The sequence below is a fragment of the Leopardus geoffroyi genome, chromosome E1 (assembly GCF_018350155.1).
Source record: "Leopardus geoffroyi isolate Oge1 chromosome E1, O.geoffroyi_Oge1_pat1.0, whole genome shotgun sequence".
Lineage (NCBI taxonomy): Eukaryota > Metazoa > Chordata > Mammalia > Carnivora > Felidae > Leopardus > Leopardus geoffroyi.
The window spans coordinates 60,259,422-60,279,901 of NC_059330.1; the positions used below are offsets into that span (position 1 = coordinate 60,259,422).

Genomic DNA, 20,480 nt, shown 5'->3' on the forward strand with positions numbered 1-20,480 from the left:
TCCGAGCTGTCAGCCCAGAGCCTGGCACGGGGCTCGAACTTACAGACTGCAAGATCATGACCCGAACCGAAGTTGGACACTCAACCCCCAACCGACTGAGCCACCCAGGTGCCCCTCCCGTGATTGGTTTTAAAAAAAGAACGGCAGGGGCACCCGGACAGCTCAGTGGGTTGAGCGTCCAACTCTGTGATTCTGGCTCAGGTCATGATCTCACTGTTCATGGGCCCAAGACCCATGATGGGGTCTACATCGACAGCGTGGAGCCTGCCTGAGATTCTCTCTCTCTGCCCCTCCCCGCCTTGCACACGTGTGTGCTCACTTTCTCTCAAAATAAATAAATAAATAAATATTTTAAAAAATGTACAGATTTATTGCTAAAACCTACTATTAATTCACTATGAGAAAAAAGTTGATTTAATGATTAACCTTACATATTAACCTTATTTTCTACTGATTTTATTTTTGAACGTTTATTTATTGAGACAACACACGTGCACGAGAGCACAAAAGCTAGGGAGGAGTAGACAGAGAGGGAGAGAGAGAATCCCAAGCAGGCTCCACACTGTCAGTGTGCAGAGCCCGATGTGGGGCTCGAACTCACAAACCATGAGATCATGACCTGAGCTGATATCAGACGCTTAACCAACTGAGCCACCCAGGCGCCCCTCTACTCATTTTAAAGAAACGGATTGCAAGTAACTCCAACAACCAGGATAATAAGGCAGAAAGTATGACAACAAAAACTCTAAACTATGTAATAGGAAACTGTTGAAAACTCTGAAATTCTCCAAGTGATAAGAAATGGTCTTCAGACAAACATGGTATCTGATACCATCCATATGGTTTTTTCCAGGCTAAAACTGACATTAATAAGGGGCCACTGGGTGGCTCAGTAGGTTGTGTCCAAGGCTCAGGTCATGATCTCACGGTTTGGGAGTTTGAGACCCGCGTCGGGCTCTCTGATGTCAGCGCAGAGCCCACTTCAGATCCTCTGTCCCCCTCTCTCACCCCTTCCCTGCTCTCTCTCTCTCTCTCAAAAATAAAATATTAAAAAAATAAAAAAGGCATTAATAAAATAAAGCACGAGCAAATGAAGACCATGAAATGTGTATTCCCAACTGCAGAAAAAGTCTAAAGACTAAAAATAACGTCTTTAGTTTGACTTTTCTCTGAAATAACTTAGGTATAAACTGAAATTAACCGACTGTGGCATTTCGGCTTTTCTGCAAAAGTATCGTCTGTTTCCGTACACAATGCCTTGCAAGCTATTCCCAAAAATGAGAAAGCTTTCACCAGAAGTGTGAGCTCCATGAAAGCTGCCAAACACTCCCAGGATGAAAAGGCGTTTCCCAAATGGGGCAGGGTTGTTGTAGAGCCGGCCCTTTGTGTGAAGGCCAGTCCCCCCCAGGACCGCATGACCAGAGCTTTGTGCTTCCTGTTAGGCCTGAGATGCAGCAGCGTTTTCAAACGTGCTGACCAGCAACAGTACTTCACATACGTCGAATCCCACTTTTGAGAGAGACAGAAGTGTACGGAGTACTTTTTCATGCTACTCCAACGAACTGCTTCTGCGAACTTTTGAGTTCTTTATCTAAAGATCCGGCAGTCTACCACGAGGCAGCGACCATTAACAACGGAAGTCTGAGCACAGTCTCACAAGGGCATCACCAAGGTCTTAAAAACTTTATAGTCACACCTGAGGTAAACTCTGGGTACGGTTACCGTAACAGAGCCAGAAATGGTATGGAGTGAAATCGATACACGTATAATTCAAAGTAACAAGAACACACGGCATGATTCCGTTTACGTCAGATTCAGAAACAGGCAAAACCAAAATCTGGGGTTTAGGAACGCACGCTGAGGTGGCACAACACAGAAAAGCGGGGAAGCCCTCCGCGTCAAGCCCGGAGAGAGCCGAGGGAGCGGGGAAGGCCGACCGGCCGATCCCGCGGCACCGGCGGCGCCCCCGCTCGACCTAAGTGTCTCTGCCACCTTCCGTCACTTGGCTGCCTGTAATGTGCGAGCACATCTTAGGATGTACTTTACTTCGTGGTTAGAAAAGAAGACGGGACCGGGTCCCAGACCGCAGAGGGCAGTCAGGACGGGACGGAGCCCTCCACCTGCCCGGGCGGGGGAGGGACAGCAGCGGCCCGGCGGGTCAGCTGGGGAGCACGAGGGGTGGGCACGGGCACCGGCCAGACGAGCGGCCCCTCCGAGGGGCTTACGGCCCGGCGGCGCGCGGGACGAGCAGCGTTAGATGGTCTCAAGGAACCAGCCGCGCTGAGACCGTGAGAGCCGCTCCACCTCACCCGTGTCCTCACACTCGCAAACATGGTTCCTTAGAGGGCGCAGCGCCACGTGCTGAGGCGGGATCAAGGCCGTCCAACGTGGGGACGGCAAGCCGGAGCCGGCAATGGTCACAGCGGCCGACGCACGAGTCCGTGAGGGAACGGGAAAGCCACTCCAAGCCCACTTACGCACAGCCAGATGACTAGTTACTGAAAACGAGTACGATGTGCTTCGTGAGACCCCCGGAGTGGTCCTTCGCGGAGACACAACGCGCGACGGCAGATACCAAGGGCCGGGGGTGGCGAGAAAGAGGAGCTATCTGTTTGTGGGGAGAGTTTCAGATTTGAAAGACGAAAAAGTTCTGGAAACAGATGGGCGCGACGGTTGCACAACGATACGCGTACACTTAACACTACTGAACTGTACGCTTAAAAACGGGTTAGATGGGGGCGCGTGGCTGGCTCAGTCGGTGGAGCGTGGGACTCTCAGAGTTGTGAGTTCGAGCCCCACGCTGGCTGTAGAGATTACAAAAAAATAAACTTTAAACTCTTAAAAGAAAATGACACACAAAATTTACCATCTAAACCAATTTTTAAAAAATTTTTTTAAGTTCATTTATTCTTTTGAGAGAGACAGAGCACGAGTGGGGTTGGGGCAGAGAGAGAAGGAGACACAGGATCCCAAGCAGGCTCCGGGCTCTGAGCTGTCAACACAGAGCCCGATGTGGAGCTCGAACCCACGAACTGCCAGCTCGTGACCTGCGCAAAGTCGGACGCTCAACCGACTGAGCCACCCAGGCGCCCCTAAACCAATGTCTATAAATCTCTGGGTGCCTGGGTGGCTCAGTCGTTTAAGCATCCATCCAACTTCCAGTCAGGTCATGAGCTCATGGTTCGTGAGTTCAAGCCCCTCATTGGGCTCTGTGCTGACAGCTCGGAGCCTGGAACCTGGAGCCTGGAGCCTGTTTTGGATCCTGTGTCTCTCTCCGTCCCTGCCCTGTCCACGCTGTCTCTATCTCTCAAGAATAAACACTAAAAAAAAAAAAAAAAAAAAAAATTTTCTTTTTTTTAAATTTAAAGTAATCTCTACAGCCAAGGGGCTTGAACTCACGACCCCAAGATGAAGAGTTGCGTGCTCCACGGACTAAGTCAGCCAGGCGCTGACACACAATGGTGTGTTACAGTTCTTGCCTGCGGGGCAGCAGGACATACAAGTGACTGCCTGAGCTCCTGTAAACCTGTCACCTAGGTAGCATGGTTGAATAACTGTCATCCCTCAACATTTCTGTCAAACAAGCCATCTAATGATCAATCAAGGAAAGAACAGGAATTTTGGCTGCTGGGCCCCGCCCGCTAGTAAGACAGCAGTTTTTTGAGTATTCCCAAGAAAACCTCCAGTACCAGCGCCTACAGAACAGGTGCGGGCAGCTGGTGTTAATCCTCCTGACAGAGCAGAAGATGAGCCTCTGGAGGGAGATGGGGACAGTGACGGCTGAATCCAAACAATGGTTCAGAAGGGCCAGACTCTGAATATGACATTGGAGAGAGATCCGACCCAATTAATTTCACTCAGATTTTCTTTCTTGTGTATGTATAAGAACAACACGTGATTAAAATAAACTTCCAGGGGCGCCTGGGTGGCTCAGTCAGTTAAGCGCCCAACTCTTGTTTTCAGCTCAGGCCATGATCTCATGGTTCGTGAGATCGAGCCCTGCACTGGGCTCTGTTCACAGCGCAGAGCCTGCTTGGGATCCTCTCTCCCTCTCTCTTGTCCCTCCCTTGAGCACATGCCCACACGCTCCCTCTCTCTCAAACATTTTTCAGTAAATAATTCCAAGCAAGTCTAGAAAAACACTTTATGTAAGTATAAAAGCTAAATGACAAGGGAAAGCAGGTGTGAGAGCATTTTTTCTTTCCTAATGGTACATAAAAGTTTCTCCTTAAACTCAACAATGTCTTAGATTTGATGAAATACCGCGACAGTACGGTACGATCCCACTTACTGAAGATGTGCACACACCTGTGTACGTGTGCACGTGTGTGCACTAAAGACGTGCCATGTTAACGGTTATTTCTGAGTGGTTCTTACTTGCTTCTTTATACTTTTCTGTATTGTTTGCACCTTTTATAATTAATCCATATTATTCTTCTAACCAGAAGAAAGGATTTTCATTTAAGGGGAAACACATTTCAGAGTAATAAGTATGTTCGTTTTTTGAGTATTCCCAAGAAAATCTCCCCTAGACAGTAACTACTGTGCAGACGATGGCTTCAGAGACAAAGCGGTCAAAGCTACCCCACATCCCCCAACTCCAGCCCTCCCAGTGACTGGTTGTCATTCTGCGTCTCCCTGTGTGACGTCACAATGAACTACCCAGAGGGAAATACTAGCACGGTAAGGATACTTGTAAAGCAGATAAAAGTGAGAACTACGGTGTTATATTCTTAGGTTTCTCTGAAACCTGAATGTAACCTGTTTGACAACCCGACATTTGCTACCAAGCACAAAAGCCTCAAGTTAAAATCAAAATCATATTCCTACATGGTCACTATAAATTTAAGAAATTTCCCTACCACAAAGCCTCAAAGAAAAAAAGAACTGCATACAGGACTCTAATGGCCGGTGTTTACCACGCAATTGCCTAAGCAGTAGCTACTTAATGCTTAATCTCAGTCTCAGATGATCTCTCGAGAATTCCAGAATGCACCGTACCCCAGCTCGACCCCTAGGAGCAAGCTGACCACGGTCAGCAGCTACAAAAAGAGCAAAGAGGAAGAAATTAGAATTTCTTAAAGACTCAGAGATTCTCCTCTCTGGCGTCCAGCGCAGCTAATTCTCTTTCCTTTTATTCTTGTAAATATAGCCCTGTAAGCAGTGCTATGGCATTATGATAGCAACTACCTTTTAGAAACCAAATTTCCCAAGGGTGGCTGGGTGGCTCAGTAAGTTAAGCATCCGACTTCAGCTCAGGTCATGATCTTACGGTTCGTGAGTTCGAGCATCACATCAGGGTCTGTGCTGACAGCTCAGAGTCTGCTTTGGATTCTATATCTCCTTCTCTGTTCCTCCCCTACTCACACTCTGTCTCTCTCAAAATAAATAAATAAACGTTAAAAAAAAAAAAAAAAAAAAAGAGTAGGGGCACCTGGGTGGCTCAGTCGGTTAAGCGTCCGACTTTGGCTCAGGTCGTGATCTCGCAGTTCGTGAGTTCAAGCCCCGCGTCGGGCTGTATGCTGACAGCTCAGAGCCTGGAGCCTGCTTCCGATTCTGTGTCTCCCTCTCTCTCTCCGCCCCTCCCCTGCTCATGCTCTGACTCTCTCTGTCTCAAAAATAAATAAAACATTAAAAAAAAATTAAAAAAAAAAAAGAAAGAAAGAAACCACGGCTGCCTGGGTGGCTTAGTCAGTTAAGCGCCCGACTTTCGCTCAGGTCATTATCTCACAGTTTATGAGTTTGAGCCCCACGTCTGGCTCTGTGCTGACCGCTCAGAGCCTGGAGCCTGCTTCAGGTTCTGTTTCCCTCTCTCTCTACCCCTCTCCCACTCATGCTCTGTCAGTCTCTCTCAAAAATAAATACACATTAAAAAAATTAAAAAAGAAAGAAACCAACTTTCCCAAATAAGTGTTGTGGACCCACTAACAGATGACAGCCCAGTGATCCTCCTAACTCGGTTTACTTCCCAGGCCTTCAGTTTCCACCTTTGTGAAAAAAAGAAAAGATCAGACTACATGACACCTAAGATTTCCCCTGGCTCTAACAGTCTATGACCCCGAAACCTTTTTTGTTTATGAAAATGAAAAACAATATTTATTATTACAAAGGTAACATCTGCTCACAACAGATTCAAATAACACAGAATGTATAAAGGTGGGCACACTTTTTCCCTAAAGGAAAGTATATATTTTTGCAAGCCATATGGTGTCCGTCACAACTACTCAGCTCCTTGTTGGAGTTCAAGAGTAGCCAGACGATACATAAACCAGTGAGTGTGGCTGGGTTCTGATAAAACTTTATTTACAGAAATAGGAGGTCAGGGAAAGGCAATCAGCGTGCCGAGGGGGAAAAAAATTAGTCCGCCCGTGAGCCATACTTTGCCAATCTCTGGCATGGGGTATAAAGCAAAGGCCACTCTCCTCCCTGGGTGACCCTTCTTAAATCTGGCTGTGCTCTTTCCCATTACGTTCTGTGCTCACCCAACACATCTGTGCACGTGGCTCTAAGTCTCTAGGAACAAAGTGGATCACTCTATACGTGTTTTTAACAACTCTCCTTGGGTGGACAGCTGAAGTCTTTCACTCTCCAATTTTTCATTCTCGTAAACACCAGTCCCGTGAACTATTTTTCCACTCATCTTCGGCCCCCTGGTCCTACGAGTGTAAGCAATGGTCGGCTGTGACACGATCTGACGCCGGGCCAGTCCAATCCGTCATGACAGAGAAAAGCAGTGCCAGAGGCTGAGCTAGGGAGTGGGCAGAATCAGGAGAGGCGGGGGGAAGAGGCAGCACAGACGGGAAGGGAGCAAAAGAGCAGGGGAGGGAGGACACACCCAGGCCACAGCTACCTTTTTCAGGAACGCTGCGGCTGTTTCTCTCTTCGTGGCTGTGATCCGCTTCACCCCGTCCGGGGACTGGACACGGATTATCTGTCACAAATGAAACAAGGTGGTCACCACATGGATGAGTAAGCTCCCGACCTACCACTGAAACTAACATCTGCAGTCTCTCAGCATCTGGGTCACCGAAACTTAGAGCCAAACCTCACCCTTCCCCTGGCAACACCCAACCCAGTATTTCAAAAGATGAAGCCGAGGTAGAGGAGATTCACCACCACAAGCGAAGAAACTCCATTACTGTTTCACTCAGAGAAACACTTCAGGTTTTAACCACTATTCACAAGGAAGATATCTGAAACACTTAACATTTTTCTCTTCGGATTTACAAAAACAACAACAAACAACAGCAAGAAAAAACTCCTCCATGAACCACGAACAGCCAGCCGGGTTCTTTAAAAAAGATCTCACCGGGGCGCCTGGGTGGCTCAGTCGGTTAAGCAGCTGACTTCGGCTCTGGTCATGATCTCGCGGTGCGTGAGTTCGAGCCCCGCGTCGGGCTCTGTACTGACAGCTCAGAGCCTGGAGCCTGTTTCGGATTCTGTGTCTCCCTCTCTCTGACCCTCCCCCGTTCATGCTTTGTCTCTCTCTATCTCAAAAATAAACGTTAAAAAAAAAAATTAAAAAAAAAAAAAAAAAGATCTCACCGTGTTCCAGAATCCGTACACAAAAAGTAGAGTGATCTAAAAGAATCACAGGAAACCTTCTAATTTGTGAGCTTTAATAAAGAGACTAAAAGAAAAGAAATAAAGGTGTTTAACGCCACAGTGGGCTTGGCAGGGTTTTAAGAAAAAATATCTTTCTGGCAGGCCTGGAAGGCCACACAAAGAGCACCACTTTCTAGGACTGGATTTTTATGCTGATCAAAGTCCTTGGGGGGCGGGGGGCAGGGAGGGAGCTGCCACGCAAGGCCCACCGTCGAAGTGCCTGCCTTAGTCAGGGAGCGTGAAAGGACATGCCCTGCGTCGAACAAGACAGACAGCGCTCCCAGGGACACCTGGGACAGGAGGAAAGGGCAGGAGCACAGCACCCAGTGCTCCCGGTGCACTCTCCTCCCAGCAACTTCTGCACTGTGCCCCCTACAGAAAACCACACACACACCAAACAAACAACAGAACCCTTTACACAGGGAAAATGTCACAAGCCATTTTTTTAAAAAAGGTTTTCACTGGAGCCACCTGGCTGGCTCAGTTGGAATGTGTGACTCCTGATCTTGGGATTGTGGGTTCAGGCTCCACGTTGGGTGTAGAGATCACTTAAAAATAAAATCTTAAAAAAAACAATAGAATTTTAATTAAAAAAATTTTTTTTTCACCGATTCACAACAAAATGCCACAATGGCTTTTGATCTACTGCCTGCTACTTTCAAACAAAATAAGAATAATCTAGATTCTCAAGTAGCTGGACTGTCTCATTTTCTACTTTCACTTGACTGAAAAGGCTTTGTGTCCACAGTTCTCAATTTTGAAGATTTTGTTTTGAATAACTCTTAAGAAATCCCAATTGTTAAGAGCACAAAACATTTTCTGTTTGCTTAACTACATCCGTTCAACTTTCTCCCTCGTCAGTGAGGAGCGCAAATACAGATTCTTTTGAGTTTTGATTTCTACTCCACTTCACTCTGGACTGAACACCCAAGAAAACGTTTCCACGATGCACAGCACGGGCAGCAACTACTTCCATTTGTTCCCGAAATCTGTCTGCAACACCGTGGCACGTTAACAAGAGCTGCGTTGCTCTGTGGGAGATTTTGTGACCCTCCCTTTGACCGTTCACTTCGGAACAAGAGCCTGACACTCCGCCTCTGAGCTAGAGGCCAGGCTTACATGTTTCTGGAATGTTCCGAAGCTTAAGAAGTCCTCCTATTTGATCATCTGCAACAGGGCGGAGTCCAGGTTTGTCAGCTCAACCCAGAATTTAACTCCAACAAACGCAATTTGTACCGAGGGAAGTTCTAGCTTGGTCTCTGACCCAGGCCACAAAATAGAACACACAAGGAGAGGCAGAGACACACAGCCTCCTGCTAACTTAGGTTTCACTATCTAGAAGAAAATGAGCCTGGAACACTTCTTGGAGAGTCCAAGAATTAGCAAGATGAAAGTCAGTTACACCCACAGTTTCTCACCTGGCCTTACACACACCAGTAGAAAAATGTCCTTTTCTAAACCATGTTTGTCCGCGGCTACTTGAACTAAAAGTATGACAGTAAAGAGAGGTTGAAAGTAGATTTGAATGCTGATTCTCATCCTTTTTTTAGAAGTTACTGATGGGGTGCCTGGGTGGCTCAGTCGGTTCAGCGTCCGACTTCAGCTCGGGTCATGATCTCACGGGTTCGTGAGTTCGAGCCCTGAGTCAGGCTCTGTGCTGACAGCTCGGAGCCTGGAGCCTGCTTCGGGTTCTGTGTCTCCCTCTCTCCCAGCCCCTCCCCCACTGGTGCTCTGTCTGTCTCTCTCTCTCTCTCTCAAAAATAAAAATTAAAAAAAAAACAAAAACATTAAAAAAAGAAAAGAGGGGCGCCTGGGTGGCTCAGTCAGCTTCGCGTCTGACTTCAGCTCAGGTCATGATCTCATCACTCCGGAGTTCTAGCCCCGCGTCGGGCTCTGTACTGTCAGTGTGGGGCCCGCTTCAATTCCTGTCTCCCTCTCTCTGTGCCCCTCCCCAGCTCACGCTGTCTCAAAAATAAAAACATTTAAAACGAGAAAAGAGTCCATTTCTCTTAAGTTTCTCTTGGGGCATCTGTTCCCTCTGCTCCTCCATGGGAAACATGGAGGAGACACCAGGGGGCCTGCGTGGCAGCTGAGGGAGGGCTAGAGGAAAGCCTCCAACTCCAGAGCTCCTTCCTGTAGACCCAAGACATCCAGAAGGGAGAATCCAGGCCAGCCTGGACCCCCCAGCCAAACTGCAGAAGCCATCACTCCACTAAAGCAGGGATACTACCTGCCACCCAATACGCTTTGCTTTCCCCCCAGAAATCCCAAATATTCCTTAACATTAACCAAAATTCTTCTGTCCACCTGGTCTGTTGATTTTTTTCCAGCCACATTTACTTCTGAGAGGGAACTTGCTACAAGTAAAGGTAGGACTGTTTTGTTTTCCGATTTGGTTTTGTTTTGTTTTTTCCTCCTCGTTTCCACTGACTTAAGGGGCACGGCGCGGGGGATGAGGGGGGAGGGCATGCCAATTCCTAATTCCTGGTCACAGGTCAAATTCTAAAACGTCCCCTTTCAAACAGGTAGCTGTCAAACTGTCCTTGCCACCGAGGAGCAGGAGGCGGCGAGCCGCCGTGCGCCCCCCGCCCGGCACCCCGCGTCCGCAAAGGCCCCTCTGGACACAGAGCTCTCTCCTCGCGGGAACTCTGAGCCGGCACCTCCGGGGCCCGGTGCGCGGGCAGGGGCGCGCCCCGGCTCCAAGGGCCCGCCGCCCCGCAGCCCTGCCCCGCAGCCCGGCCCGCGCCGGGGACGTGGAGGCGGAAGGCCCGCGGCCCCGCACCCGGCCCGGCCCGCCCGGCGGGGCCCGCGCGGCCCGCGTCGCCAACGGCCGGGGAGGGGCGGACGGGCGGGAGGGCGGGGACGGCGCGAGCCCTCAGCCGGGAGGCGGCGGCGGGAGGCGGACTCCGCCGCCCCACAGGCCGCGCCGGTAAATCTGCTGCCTCATCCCGGCGCCCCGCTCGCGCTGCCGCCCCACTCACGATGCTCTCGGCCATGGCGGCCGATCCCGCCTCCGGGCTCGAGCCCCGGGCCGCCGCCGCCTGCCGCCCCGCGGGCCTCGCAGCCCCGGCCCCGGCCTCAGCCCCGGCCTCCCGCCGCCGCCGCCACCGCCGCTCCAGCTTCGCCGCCGGCCGCCACCGCCGCGACGTCCGGCGCCTCGCCCAACGCGCTCCGCCGGCAGCGCAGCCCCGAAACTGAGTTCCGGCCCTCCAACGGCCCGCGCATGCGCAGGCGCGCGGCCCCGGAGCCCGCCTCGGAGCCGCGCGCGGAGCCCAGGGCCCCGCCCGGCAGGCGGGAAGGACGCCCCGGGGACGCGCTGCTTTCTGAAAGCGTGGGCCCTGCGGAGAAAGTCCGACTCTCACCCAGAAGCAATCCCTGCTGGCTGATAATTGAGGAAACTAGCACGCCCTCCGTCTTGCCGGTAGCATGCAGAGAAATAATTTCAGGAAGGTAACGTCACACTTTCATGCTACGAAAAACGAAAAAGTATTGCCAGGAATCCGACAGAAGAGAAACAACTGAATTTAAACTGCATTTAAGGTCAACATTTCTCCGCCCCAGAGATGTAATATTCTAAACTGTGCCGCCAGGGCCAGCCTCACGGGCCACCGACTGGCCCAGAGGCCCCGCCCCGTGCTGGGTTCGACGTTCAGCTGCCAAGGGCTCGTAACTCTTCATAATGTTCAGCTAGGAGCCCCTCCTTGTTTTGCACCGGGCCCTGCAAAGTCCGTGGCTGACCTTGCCCATGACTGTGGGGGAGAGTTATGAAAACTTTTAAAGGCCAAAATCCGTGTTTTTTAACCCCGTGGCTCAGCTTCAGGTTGTATTTATCCCCTGTGCTGAAAAGTTCAGGGGACTGCCACTCTCCTTTCCTCCCTGTCGGCACCTTCCACCTTCCCTGGCTCTGTTATTACTGCTCCAATACCAACGTTTACACCACCATCTGTTCTATAATCTCAATCTCAACAGTCATTTGAGCTTGCCTTGTTCAGTCTGTCAACAGATAACTTTTGAAGTGTCTTCTCTGTGTGTGGCTTGGCTAAGCTAATGCCGGGAATAGAGCAGAAAGAGATCCCCTGGTGGAGTCTTCCCAGCAGGAGGCAGGTTGTAGGTATACATGTAGGTATACGAGGTCCAGTAATGGACGACCAGAGCAGAGGAGGGGGTGGAGGGTGATAGAGACCATTTTATTTTTTTCAGTTTATTTCTTTTGAGAGAGAGAGAGAGAGAGAGAAAAGGAGAGCGAGAGCACAAGCACAGGAAGGGCAGAAAGAGAGAGAGAATCCCGAGCAGGCTCCACACTGTCACTGTCAGAGCCTGATGCAGGACTCCAACTCATGAACCGTGAGATGGTGACCTGAGCCTAAATCACGATTCAAATGCTTGACGGACTGAGCCACCCATCTGAAATCAGATGGTCAACAAAGACCTCTCTAAGGAGATGATGTGTGAGCGGGTCCTAGGTAAAGTGAGCGATACGGGTATCTGAGGGAAGAGTGAAAGGATGAGGGGAAAGCATGTGCAAAGGTCCGGCGGCGACCTGAGAAGTGCTGGGTGCTCCAGGAGCAACAAAGCAGCCAGTGTGGCTGGAGTACCATGAGTGAGGGCAGGGGAGGGCTGGGTCAGGAAGAACCATGTGAGACGTGGAAAGGCCTTTAAATTCTATTCTAAATAGAAGTTAGGAAGCCTTTGGGGGGAAGAGAGCAAAGAAGGCATACTCTCCATTATGTTTCAGAAGGATTCTCCGGAAGCTGAATGGACAAGAGACGGTGGGGAGAAGCAGGGAGACGGGTGAGGAGGCTGATGCCATAGTCCAGAGGACAGCGGGGTGACAGCAAAGGCTGAGAAGTGTCCAGATCCAAGACAAACTCCAGAGGGAGAGCCGAAAGGGTTGCCTGGAATATCAAGGTACTGGGTTTTATTCTACCAACACGCACCCTTCTATTTCCTTCTCCTCTTTTACAGAATGGCCTCTGGTGTTTTTGCTTCTCTTCTATCCAAACGTATTCATTAAAAAAATGTTTTAATCTTTATTTATTCGGGAGAGAGAGAGAGAGAGAGAGAGAGACAGCAAGCAGGGGAGGGGCAGAGAGAGAGGGAGACACAGAATCCGAAGCAGGCTCCAGGCTCCGAGCTGTCCGCACAGAGCCCGATGCGGGGCTCAAACCCATGAACCATGAGATCATGGCCTGAGCCTAACTCGACGCTTAACTGACTGAGCCCCCCGGACACCTCTATTACACTGACTCTTTAAAGTTCTATGGTGGTCGTTTCGCTTTGCTAGGGCTGCCGTAACAAAATCCCACAGACTGGAGAACTTAAATCTGTTTTCTCATGGTTCTGGATGCTGGAAGCCTGGGATCAAGGTGACCAAGTTCAGTTTCTTCTGAGGCCGGCCGCCTTAGCTGGCAGACAGCTGTGTCTTTCCTCTGTGCTCAGGCATCCCTGGTGTCCCTCTGTGTGTCCCAATTTCCTCTTCGTACAAGGCCATTGGCCCATTTGCCTCATTTTAAGTTGATAACCTCTTTTTTTTTTTAAGGAAATTTCAAAAAAAAATTTTTAACATTTATTCATTTTTGAAAGAGAGAGCGAGACACAGAGTGCAAGCTGGAGAGGGGCAGGAAGGGAGACACAGAATCTGAAGCAGGCTTCAGGCTCTGAGCTGCCAGCACAGAGCCCGATGCGGGGCTCGAACTCACACACCGTGAGATCATGACCTGAGCCGAAGTCAGCCGCCCAACCGACTGAGCCACCCAGGCGCCCCAGATTTAAATATATTAAGATGAAATTCTCAGGGTGCCTGGGTGGCTCAGTCACTTGAGCATCCAACTCTTGATTTCAGTACAGGTCATGACCAGGGTCATGGGATCGAGCCACATCAGTCTCCGTGCGGAGCATGGAGCCCATTTAAGATTCTCTCTGTCCCTCTACCTCTCTCCCTCACTCACACACTCTCTCTCTCTCTAAAATATGAAATGATATGAAATGAAATAAAAATGAAATTCACGTAACATGCTGTTAACCATTTTAGAGTGGACCATTCAGGGGCATTTAGTGCTTTCAAAAGGTGGTACAACCACGTCCTCTGTGGTTCCCACACATTCCCATCACCCCCAAAGGGAAACCCCACCCCATTCAGCAGCAGCCCCCCATCCCCCTCCCCCAGCCCCTGGCAGCCACTGATCTTCGTTCCGTCCTTACAGATTTACCTATTCTGAGTATTTCACGCGACGGCATCCTACAGTGTGAGCTTTTGTGTCTGGCTTCCTTCACTGAGCGCGAATTTTCCAAAGCCCAGCTATGTTGTAGCAGGTGTCAGAGTTCTGTTCCTTTCCGTGGCTAACATTCCATTGGGTGGATGGAGCGCATCATTTGGATTATCTGTTCTTCGCGGATTCACACCTGGGCTGTTTCCACCTTTTGGCAGTTGTGAGTAGTACTACTGTGAATATGCGTGCATGTGAATTTGTTTGAGTCCCTGTTTGCAGTTCAGGACATACCTGGGGGCCAGATGCCTCACAGTGGGGCTCTCCCTCAGTACCTTAGGTAAGACAACACCCCTCCCCCAACTCTCCTGCCTCCTTTCCTGGCTTGATAACTCTGGCTACCATATAAAATCACATATATTCACGTATCTATTCGCCTACTTTGGGACTTCCGCTTCCTGCTGACAAGTTGACGAGTTTTTCCACTGCCGCATCGCCAGGGCTCCGACAGTCCCTGGCATATATCCGTGATCTCTTGCGACAGTTATCTGTCGTAGGATTGTGTATCTATTGTAAATCCATTGTGACGGTAATGGGGTGAAACAAACTCTTCCAAAACTTAGCGGCCTCAAACGACAGCCACTCGTTTGCCTCACGGTCCTGCAGGTCGGGAACGTAGACTGGGCTCAGTTGCATGATTGTCGCATGGGAACACGAAGCCGGAACACAGATAATTACAAAACGAAGCCAAAAGGAGCACATTAGAAGTGAAAAGTGCCCCCCAAAAGCCCAGGAGAGGGGAGGCCTCCGCTCGCTGGGCAGGATGTGGTCTGGAACTGGACACAGGAAGGAGATTTCAGGGGGTGGCAAAGGTCAAGGGCACTTGAGTGCTTGGCAGGCAGCCCATGTGGCTGGACTGTAAGGCGGGGGGGGGGGGGGGGGGCGCGGCGGGGAGGGGCTTGGATGTCAAACCAAAGCAGCCAAGAAACACCAGAGGAGAGGATGGTGAAGACAGCGGGGCCTGTGGCATACCTGCCCCGGAGGAGGCCCCCCAACTTTCTCTTGCCATGGAAACATGTGCTCCCCCAACTTCCAGAGATCCCCGCGAGCCAAGGACTCACCTTCGTATCATAATCCATAATCCCACACATCACAAGGGAGGGAGGGAGGCGTGGAGGGTATGCGCCCGTGTTCTCAAAGCACTGGTAGCGGGTGGGCATCTGCTCTGAGCCTTGCTTCCCCCTGCCATCCAAGCCAGGGAGAGGGGCCAGGAAGTACAGGGCCAGACAGCACCCTGTCTGCGTAGCAGCTGCGTGGCCCGGGTTCGTCCAAGCTCTAGGGCCCAGTGGACACGGTGAACACGGTCCTGCCCCTGAGAAGACAAATTCAGAGGGAGTGGGGAGCCCACGTACCTCAAAACCAGGAGGGACGTGATCTGGCCAGTGGACACGGCCTCGTTCTTGCAGTGAATGAATCGGGGGGATAACCTGGCATCTAGCTGCTGGCAGGTCTCCCAGGATTGTTCCTGGGAACCAGTTCGCGGGTCTGATTCCCTGGGTGAACTGACGGAGCCGACCTGCCAGGCCGAGGCCCACCCTGGGGGCCTGCAGCGGTCACCACGAAGTGGCAGCCGACCCACATCACGCCTGCACGGAGCCTCAGGGAATCCACAGAGGCTCTCGGTCTCAACAAGCAGAGGCTGCCTTAAGCCCTAAAATGTGATGCCTCACATGATCTGGTCATGACTGTGGCCTCCTGGCTCAGTTCACAGCTCAGCCGGCCCCGACTGCACAGCTCACAGACCGGCCGAGGACACGGCACCAGCTCTGCGTCCCAGCTAGAGAGGCCAGGCAGGGGCCCAGCGCACCTGTCCTGCTGGAGAATGGAGGAAGGGGAAAAGAGCCCCCTGCTGGTCCAGGTAAGCCAGTGCCCTGTTGGCCTCAGCCCCGGATTGGAGGTGTCTCCACCCCCCCCCCCCCCAAGGCTCTTGGGAGGACCTCAGGCTAGGTTCACCCCCACCCTGAGCCTTGCGGTGTGCTCGGACCAGCCAGTAGGTGGGCGCCCATGAGGAGCTAAGTTTAGGATTGGGGGTTACTGATCAGGCACCCGACCGTCACCCCACACCTTGCTCCAGCTCCGAAACGTTTCCTGTTGTTGCCTTGTGTTTGATGTGGCTGCGTCCATGCTCTGGGAACGGGGGGACGGTGCCCACTGGGGCCTTCGGGACCTCCCTCCTGTCCTGCTGATCCAGCTCCACCTGTGACTACGCCCCCACCAGCCTCTTGGCCTTCTTACCCGCCCTGGTGCCCCCTTCCCCCCCCCCCCCAGCTCCCCCCTGCCCCCCACAACCTGGTGCCAGCAACCTGCCCTTTTGCTCCTACTGACCGTTGGGGTCTCAGGGGCTGATAAATAGTTCTCTTCTCCTCAGCTCCAAGTTCATAACGGATGAGGTTTTGATGCAGAGTCAGACGTGGGGGCAGAGGAGGGGTCAGCACTTCCCGACAGTCCACACCTGGCCCGGCCAGTGCCCCAGAGGGTGGCTGAGTGTCCTGCTGGAGGGCCCTGAATCCCACAGAGCCCTGGTCTCAGGCCGCCCTTCTCCCTGCCCTGGGAGCCTGCCTCCTACAGCTGTAGGCCCGGTACCACGTCTGTGCTCCGACAGTGGGGCCAGCCCAGCAGATCCTGGGACATTGGGGCTGGTCTCAGAGCGGGGAGCAGAAAGGGCAGTCCCCTGGGCCAGCCCTTCTGCCTGACAGCCCCCACCCCCCTGGCCTGGGTGGGGAAGCCCCTCTCTCCACTGCACGTACAGACCAACCCACACAGATGCTTTTCCAAACCCGGGGTAACCGGCTGCCTGCCCCGTGCCTGCGCTGCGGGAAAGTCAGGGGGCCTGACCCACATCCTTCATCACACGGGTGGGTCGGGGGAGATAAAGGGCAGGAGCGTGTTGGTGGAACGGCTGCTTCTCTGGATCCCTTGCTCAGTCTGGACCGTGAACTGGCAGGGTACAGGCAGCCCTTGTTCGAAAGGAGGTGGGCCCTCACCGTCCCCTCTGCCGCCTGGCTGAGCAGGCCAGGCCGCTGTGTCTTCAGCCTCCGAGGGTCTCTGAGCACCCCCTTCTCTATGCGCTGTCCAGCCTCTTTCCCGCTGCCGGGCTCTGACCCCTGGCCGCGAGGAGGAGGCTACCTCCCTGTTGGTTATCGCATCGTGCTGGTGAAGTCTCCCTGTTCATCCCTCCCTCCTCTGCAGGACCCCGGGTGCCAGGAGGGGCCGCTCACTTCAAGCCGTCCAGGTCCGGTGCCCCAAGAGGAGCGGGTCTGGAGGGCAGGCCCCGGGGGAGGCCCGGCCTCCTCCCTCCCCGTGGGAACCAGCTGCCTGAAGTGCCTGACCTTCCTGCTCAACTTCCTCTTCTCTCTGCTTGGTCTGCTGGCCCTGGCCATCGGGCTCTGGGGCTTGGCCGTCAAGGGGTCTCTGGGGAGCGTCTGGGGGGCGGCCCTGCCCGAAGACCCCGTTCTGGGACTGGTACTGGGGGGGCTGGCCGTCAGTGCGGTGAGCCTGGCGGGCTGCCTGGGGGCCCTGTGTGAGAGCGCTTTTCTGCTCCGCTGCTTCTCGGGGGGTCTCGTCGCCTTCCTGCTGCTGGAGGCCGTGGTGGGTGCCCTGCTGGTGGCCCTCTGGGGCCCACTGCAGGATGGCCTGGAGCACACCCTGCGTGCGGCCATCACCCACTATCAGGATGACCCGGGCCTGCGCTTCCTTATCGACCAAGTCCAGCTTGGGCTGCAGTGCTGCGGGGCGTCTTCCTACCGGGACTGGACGCGGAACCTGTGAGTCCCGGGCCCACGGGGGAGGGACGGTCCCCAGCGGCCAGCACGCCAGGCCACGCACTCGTTCGCGTGGGCACGCTCACTCATGCACGTGCTCACGTGGACACGCCTGCGTGTATGCACACACACGTGCACGGGCACACTCTTGGGCCCGTGTTTCTGCTCCCTCTCGTGGACCAGGACCAGGTGGACTGAGATCGAGCCAGCAGAGTCAGAAAGTCACTTTTGGGGGTGTTTTTGTGAAAGTCGTCGTACAGGACATCTCAGTGTCCAATGAAAATGACTTTTCGGTGACTCGGGGTCACGGCTCCGGGCTCCACGGTTCTCCCTCAACAGCGTGTGCGCGCCGGTGTCCGTGTGTGAGCGCGCGTCTGTGTGTGCATGGATTTAGGAACACGGTGTCGTGTGTTTTTTACACTGTGCCTGAGGACAACCGGCCACGAGAGACAGAGCCATACAGAGGCTTGAAAAACAGCCATCTGTATCCAACGGTCACTCAAACATGCCAGGCACTCCAGAAGCATCCATGTGGGTGTTTTCACTCACGGGCTGTGTCTGACTTTGGATTGGTGGCGGGCCCCTGTGGGGTCACGTTGCCACCTATCCTGCCGGCTTTCGAGTCCTTGTCTTGGTGAGGCCCACTCTTCCGGGAGATGAGAGCAGGCCTGTGAGGGAGGGCAAGGGGGGTGACCTGGAGGCACAGGACCCTGGGCCCCAGTCAAAGGCCGGGGACGCTGGGCTGCTGCCTGGAGGCGGGGGCCGTGAGGAGAGCAGCTTCCTCCCGCCTGGCGAGCTCCTCCCAAGTGCTGCCCCTCGCTCCCCGTTGGGACCCCCCCGCAGGCTTCCGCCCACCTGCCCCCTCCAGTCCTGCCTGTTCAGACCAACTCAGCAGCCCCCACCGAGCGAGGCGGTCTTCATTCGCCCCCCTCACGAGCTTGTCTCCCCTTGAACCCTGTCACCAAATACATCCCTTCTAGCCGAGATTTTACAGGTGCCTGTATGTGCGCAGGGCTCCTGGGTGCTGGGATAAGCTCCAGAAACCTGGGTACTGTGTGTGCACAAGTATGTGTGCGGGTGTGCGGGCGTGCACGCATCTGTGTGTCTGCGCGTGCCCTCCAGACTGACGCCCAGGCGTGCCCGCCCTTACAGGTACTTTAACTGCAGCTCCCCGGGGGTCCAGGCCTGCAGCCTTCCTGCCTCCTGCTGCGTCCACCCCGGGGAAGACGGAGCCTCTGTCAACGACCAGTGTGGCTCTGGAGCCCTGCGCCTGGACGAGGATGCCGCTCGGAGAGTGGTGTACCTGGAGGGCTGTGTCCCTCCTCTCCAGCGGTGGCTGCGCAGGAACGTGCGGGCCGCGGGCGCCTACGCGATCGTGGTTGTGGCGGTCCAAGGGGTAGAGCTCCTGTTGGCCAACCAGCTGGTGAGGGCCCTGGCCGTCCGCCGGGGGGAGGTGGACAGCCCCAGAGCCGCAGGGACGGCGGGCCAAGACCGCAGGCCTTGTCCACCCGCGCCTCACACTCCGTGAAACGGCCCCTGCCAAACTGGCCCAGGGCTGACAGCCCAGGAGGACCCCCAGGGAAGGTGTCCTACGGCATCCCAGACGCCCTGGCCTCCTCCAGCGGCTGTGCCTCCGGCCCCCCAGGGCCCCCCTTCCCCTGAGGGCAGAGCATGTCCGCCTCCTTCCCGGTTCCGTCAGGCCCTGCTAGAATGAGTCCCTGTGCCACCCCCTGATTTCACGATCTTTTGGGGACTTTTGTTCTCCACCACTGAGTCGGGCACTGCCTGCTCCCTGGCAAACGCCGCTGTGACCTGAGCGTAAGCTGAGCCTGGTGGGTGCTGCTGGCCGCTGTCTGCCTCCTCCGGGGACGCCAGGCAGAGCCACCCGGCGGCAGGGAGCATGTGGGGTATGGAGACCGGATGAAATCCTGCTGCCAAGCCCCCAACTCCAACCTCCACCTCCGACCGCCTCTGATGCCTACCTCCAAACCCTGCCTCTGACCTCTGCTCTGACCCCGCCTCTGACGCTTTGCCTAGGATGTCACCTATGACCCCCAGTCTTGATCCCAGCTCCGATGCCTCGCTCTCTCACCACGGCCTGGGTACCTGCCCTCCTCTGGGGTCACCTTGCCCTTTCCCGCCCGTTGTGGTGGTTGAGGTGGGGCCCAGGCGGGAGTAAACTTGAACGAGAGGCAGCATCCACACAATAAACAGCGCCGGTGTTAAGCGGGCAGCGTGAGGAACCCTTACCTAGCTAAGCACCTGCAGATCGGCTGCCAGGTCAGGAGCCGGCCTCTGCCAACGCCTCTGCCCCCTCGCTGCGGGCACCCCGATCGCGCTTCATCACCGTCGGTGACCCTTTCACGTTAACGGGACCCCAGAGGGCCCTTCCCAAGAGTCACGTCTGCACCGTGCTGTGTGCAGACGCCCACAAACGCACCTGGCCCGTGTGGACGCACACTTGGGTGGCTTCCGGATGGTGACTGCTGCTGGGGACAGTTCCACACAGGTGTGTGTGTGTGTGTGTGTGTGTGTGTGTGTGTGTGCAGGTGCGCCCGCTTCCCCCGGGTGTGGTGTCAGGGGCGGAGCTGCTGGGTCACGGGCGGGCGCCCATCCAGCTTTCGTGGACCACCGAGGACAGGCTGGCTGGGCCACTGAGCAAACTCCACAATCTCTGCGCCTGTTTCCTCACCTGTGGGGCAGGGCTAAGCGTCCCTCCTCCCGGCAGGAGCTGTGGCTGGGCCCCATCCACCCCCTGGCGGGTGGGCTCCGGCAGCCGGGCGTGCGCGCCCTGCCCCCCAGCGTGTCTGGCCTCGCCGGGCGTACCCCCAGCCACCACAGGCCCAGG

The 20,480-nt window shown here is 54.2% G+C and overlaps 2 protein-coding genes across 4 annotated transcripts in view; one reads left to right on the plus strand and one right to left on the minus strand.

The window, feature by feature from the left end:
• Nucleotides 1-10,763, minus strand: part of NPLOC4 (NPL4 homolog, ubiquitin recognition factor) — a 61,371-nt gene extending 50,608 nt beyond the window's left edge. The window contains exons 1-2 of one of the 2 annotated variants that reach the window (XM_045489863.1): nucleotides 10,587-10,763; nucleotides 6,851-6,931 (exon numbers count right to left, since the gene is read on the minus strand). In XM_045489863.1, coding sequence (XP_045345819.1) covers nucleotides 6,851-6,931; nucleotides 10,587-10,601 — 96 coding nt within the window. In that variant the 5' untranslated portion in view covers nucleotides 10,602-10,763. Of the gene's footprint in view, nucleotides 1-6,482; nucleotides 6,657-6,850; nucleotides 6,932-10,586 lie in introns of those variants that run through there. The other variant, XM_045489864.1, reaches the window with a different exon arrangement.
• A 121-nt stretch (nucleotides 10,764-10,884) lies between these two features.
• TSPAN10 (tetraspanin 10) lies at nucleotides 10,885-19,858 on the plus strand. 2 transcript variants are annotated; one of them, XM_045489868.1, is made up of 5 exons: nucleotides 10,885-11,055; nucleotides 12,341-12,513; nucleotides 15,583-15,729; nucleotides 17,061-17,635; nucleotides 18,785-19,858. In XM_045489868.1, exons 3-5 carry the CDS (start codon nucleotides 15,694-15,696, stop codon nucleotides 19,158-19,160), a joined length of 987 nt encoding a protein of 328 aa, XP_045345824.1. In that variant the 5' UTR covers nucleotides 10,885-11,055; nucleotides 12,341-12,513; nucleotides 15,583-15,693; the 3' UTR covers nucleotides 19,161-19,858. The 2 variants fall into 2 exon arrangements, with proteins under 2 accessions (XP_045345824.1, XP_045345825.1); XM_045489869.1 differs by having other exon boundaries at nucleotides 12,344-12,513.
• The last annotated feature ends 622 nt before the right edge of the window (nucleotides 19,859-20,480 follow it).